General features: G+C 63.0%; 2 protein-coding genes across 2 annotated transcripts in view; one reads left to right on the forward strand and one right to left on the reverse strand.

Annotated features, from left to right (window-relative positions):
- Positions 1-1036, forward strand: part of LOC101623744 — a 6718-nt gene extending 5682 nt beyond the window's left edge. The window contains exons 4-5 of the mRNA XM_004690744.2: positions 109-249; positions 977-1036. Of these exons, the coding sequence (XP_004690801.2) occupies positions 109-249; positions 977-1036 (201 nt within the window). The remainder of the gene's footprint in view (positions 1-108; positions 250-976) is intronic.
- A 1318-nt stretch (positions 1037-2354) lies between these two features.
- The window catches only part of LOC101624203 (zinc finger protein 280B), a 9648-nt gene continuing 8144 nt past the window's right edge, over positions 2355-3858 (reverse strand). Inside the window, exon 6 of the mRNA XM_012730856.1 lies at positions 2355-2486. Within this exon, the coding sequence (XP_012586310.1) occupies positions 2355-2486 (132 nt within the window). The remainder of the gene's footprint in view (positions 2487-3858) is intronic.

Consider the following 3858-nt stretch of genomic DNA (forward strand, 5'->3'; position numbering starts at 1 on the left):
GGGCGCCGACAGCTGCCAGACGCCCCAAGCAACGGCCAGGGGAGCAGCAGGCGCCCCCAGGGCCCCTGACCGCTTCTCCCCCAGGGCCCCTGACCGCTTCTCGGGCAGCTGAGCGGCCCTGACCGCCGCCAGGGCTGTGAGGGCGCCTCCGCGTCCGGCGCCCCGGGCCTGCGGGGAGGCGGGGCCAGGAACTGGTCTCTGCAGTGCCGCTGTGTGGAGCCCGGGGAGCCTGAGGGGCTGCGGCAGTCTGTCAGCAGCGAGGGGCGCAGCCTTGAGCCGGGTGGTCCAGGCTCACGAGCTGCGATATTTTCAGGGCTCCTGTCCGCACCAGCCTTGCGAGCTTCTCCTACAGGAAAGGGTCACGCACGCGTTGAGACCCTCCTTATCTGAGGGTTTTCTGGGGTGGGTGTCTGCCTCCTCTGAATGGGTGGGCCAGCTCTACACCCGCTCTGCCAGCTTGACCTGAGGAATGCAACGGGAATTGTTGGGGTGCAGATGGGGAGGCTCGGAGTGCGGGGTGCTTGGGCTCTCTGAGAAAGAACCCTGCGGGTGTCCCCTTTCATCAGCACACAGCGATGGAGGCAGCTTGTGGATGCCGGGGTGCGGGGCGGAAACCGGGAGTGCCGAGCACGGGCTTTGCAGCCGCGTCAGCCCCCCAGAGGAACCAAGCACCCCGGTTATTCCGGTGGCAGAACTTGGCTACCCGATGCGTTTATTACCTTTAATGGCAAAGCCTTGGTCGTTAGAACCGAGAACAGAGAATTCCGTTTTGTGGAAAGGCAAAATGTGAACACAGCGGCACTGTCAGCAGAGTGAGGGGTGCTCTGGGCCCCCAAACTCATCGGTTCAATGGCTTCTGCCAGCATCTCAGTATGAGAGAAACCCACAGGGCACAGAGCCCCAAGCACAGGCTCTCCCCGCCCAGACAGCAGCTGTAACAGCTGGTGCCCACCGGGAGTCTCTATGCTTGCCTCAGGGGGACATGCTGGCCCTGGCCGCCGCCCCGGGGCCCCCGTTTTTTGACTCCTTTGGGTAAACACCCTGCATCCTGCCAGAGCAGGCTGCCGGTCTTTCAGGCAGGGGTCTGCTGCCCGCCTCAGTTTGCGGAAAAATTAGTTCCTTCTCCCTGAACTGTTTGTTTTTATTGGGTGGGGGAAGCTGAGGCCGGTGTTCTGGGTCAGTGAGAGCCGTGTGTGCAGAGAGCAGAGAGGGTAACGTTCCCCATAAAACACCCAGTTTCCCGTGCTCTTGTGGAAAAATGCCCGGTCAGGCAGGGCTGGCTCCGAGCAGGGCTGTGGAGGCCTGAAACCCCCACACGGCCCCGGCGCCTTCTGGAGGAACCAGAGGAGCGGGCAGAGGCCCCCGCAAGCCAGGAGGAAGGGCGAGTTCGAGAGACTGGGGAGTGGGGGCGTGGCAAGGGCACCGCCCGCCCAGCACCCACAGCACCCACGCTGTGGCTTATGCCCCACCTGCCCGGCCTCCTCGCCCAGCCCAGGAGGCACCTGAAGGGACGGGCGTGGGTCGACGGAGACCGACCTGTGCCAGCGGCTGGGAAGGCTCCTGGGCCCCGATGCCGGCCGAGGGCGGCACAAATCCCCAGCCGTTCACCGCCTGGGTGATGCCCCCTCCCCCTGGCCACCAACGGTGGTTAATTCAGCCAGTTAAAAGGCCCCGGTGGCCTCGGGGCCCAGTCCAGCCCGAGGGACCCCAGGGCACCCCAGGCCCCTCCTGGCTCCCGCTGCCCCTCAGCAGTGGCTCTCAGTAGATCGGCCTGTTCTGCTCCCCGCTGTCTCTCGGCGCCCACCTCCGGCCCACACCTGGCTCTGCTATGCCACCCCCCACAAAATCAGGCAGGGAGAATACTCTGTAGCACCCCGGGGCCTCCCCTTTGAGATTTCTCTGCTACCGTGAAAGAATTAGGAAGAATTAGGTAAGGCAGAAAGGTAATACACGGAGACGGCTTTCAGAAAAACGTTTTATTCCTGTAATTGCTATCCTACTTATGATTTTTGGCAACATTAATAAAATAACAAATTTTATCCGAAAGAGCAAGCAGGTAAAATAGGCAAGGAAATTCACAAAGGGCAATAACAAAATAGTAAATCTTGACAGATATTCAATATATTTGTAAACAAAGCAAAGTGACATTGCCTTAAAAAAATATAGCGGTATCAGTAGAAAAACAAAACTCCTCAGAGAACTCAACCCATTCTATTTTCTTTTTGTTGCAGGCACAGAGACTGACTCAAGCTAGCTCGGCTCTAAGAAAGAAGCGAAGCCCTTGATGATTATCTTTCCAACGTTTTGTGAAAATCAAATTAGATAGGGAAGAAAGGGGGGGACATAAAGTGCCTTTAAGGGGAGTCGGGGGCGAATCTGGCTGCTACTGCAATGTCACTGGCGAAGGTCAACGGACCAAACTCAGCCGAGGAGGTAGGAGCCGAGCGGGCCGGCGGGAGGCGTCCACGAGGGGGCAGCTGCGGCGTCTTTGGGTGGGAAGCAAAGGACCAGGGACAGCGAGGCCGGGCTGGGAGAAGCCTGCCGCCGGGGCCGGGGCGGCCGCCCTCAGCGCGGGCCGCGGGCGGCAGCGAAGCCGAGTGCGGTGAGCTGAGAGCCGAAACGCAAAGCAGCTCCCATCTCAGCACAGGGCCAGCGGAAGGGCGCTGGAGGCGCGAGCCGCAGGACTGTTCCCGCCCGCGTCTGCCTCCGGAGAGGCGCGCAGAGCTCTTCCTCTACCTAGACTGGGCTCAGGCTGCGCCGCCGCCCGAGCCAGGCCCGGCCAGGGGCCCGGGACGTGTCCAAAGTGCAAACCGATCAAGCACCAAGTGAATAAACACAACAGAGTCTACACGGACGAAACTGCCTCAGAAACGGAAAATCACGCAACACCTGTGCCATCGGAGCCTCCTCCCAGGCCCGAGAGGCCTGCTGGGCCCGGCGTCCTCCCAGCTCCCGTGCAACCTGGCGCTTACGCGGCCCTTGGTGAGACCGAGCAGGAGGGGCAGGAGAGCCTTCTCCTGGCCGCGGCCCCTCGCCAGGGCCCCAGATGCCGGAGAGGCGGCCAGGGGCAGCCAGGGGCCTGGCGCAGCCCCGGGGAGGAGGCTAGAACCGCCCGGGACCGTCCCGGACGCCGCCTGCGGGGCGCAGGAAGCAGCGCGGGGCGGAGGCTCATCCTCGGTGACAGAGACGGGGCATTTATTGCACACTGGAGTCTGTCAGTACCCAAACTTCACATTCACGTGCTGGAAAGGAAATCCACACGCACCGCCACTCAGTCGCTAACACTAAACCACGCGTGGCCACGGCAAGACAAAACCGCAAAGTCTGCATCTGCTCTTCAGATTAAGCTGCAAGTACGCAGGAACGGTCGGGGGGCCCCTGCAGTGGGTTATTCTCCGTGTGCCGTCAGATTAGCCCCACTCCAGCTTAACAGCTAGAGAACGAAACTGGGGCGAGCCCGCACCCGGGACACCCCTCTCCCGCCCTGCTGGGGCCTCGCACACCTCAAAATGTGGGCGTCGGGGGCGCACAGCTCAAAACGTGGGCATCGGGTGGCCCCCGAGGGAAGCCCACCCGCCTGCCTGCTGGCTGGCGGGGACACGGCGGGGAGGGAGGAGACCCCGCGGGCTCACGTGGCGGGCCGGCCTGGGGCCAGCGCACGCAGCAGCCGTGTCCACGGGCCCCGGCCAGACGCCGGCGTGGTGCTCAGACGTGTGGGCTCGGCTACTGCTGGGCTGGGGAAAGACACTTCGAGGCGGCTGCTTTTGGCCGTGGCTCTGCGGCCACAGTGTGTCCCCCACGGCTCCGCCGGCGGGCTGCCCGGCCGCTTCCAGGTGCCCACACGCGCCCCGGCTCCCC

This window comes from Condylura cristata, unplaced genomic scaffold (genome assembly GCF_000260355.1).
Source record: "Condylura cristata isolate star-nosed mole 26May11 unplaced genomic scaffold, ConCri1.0 scaffold00029, whole genome shotgun sequence".
Taxonomy (NCBI): Eukaryota; Metazoa; Chordata; class Mammalia; order Eulipotyphla; family Talpidae; genus Condylura; species Condylura cristata.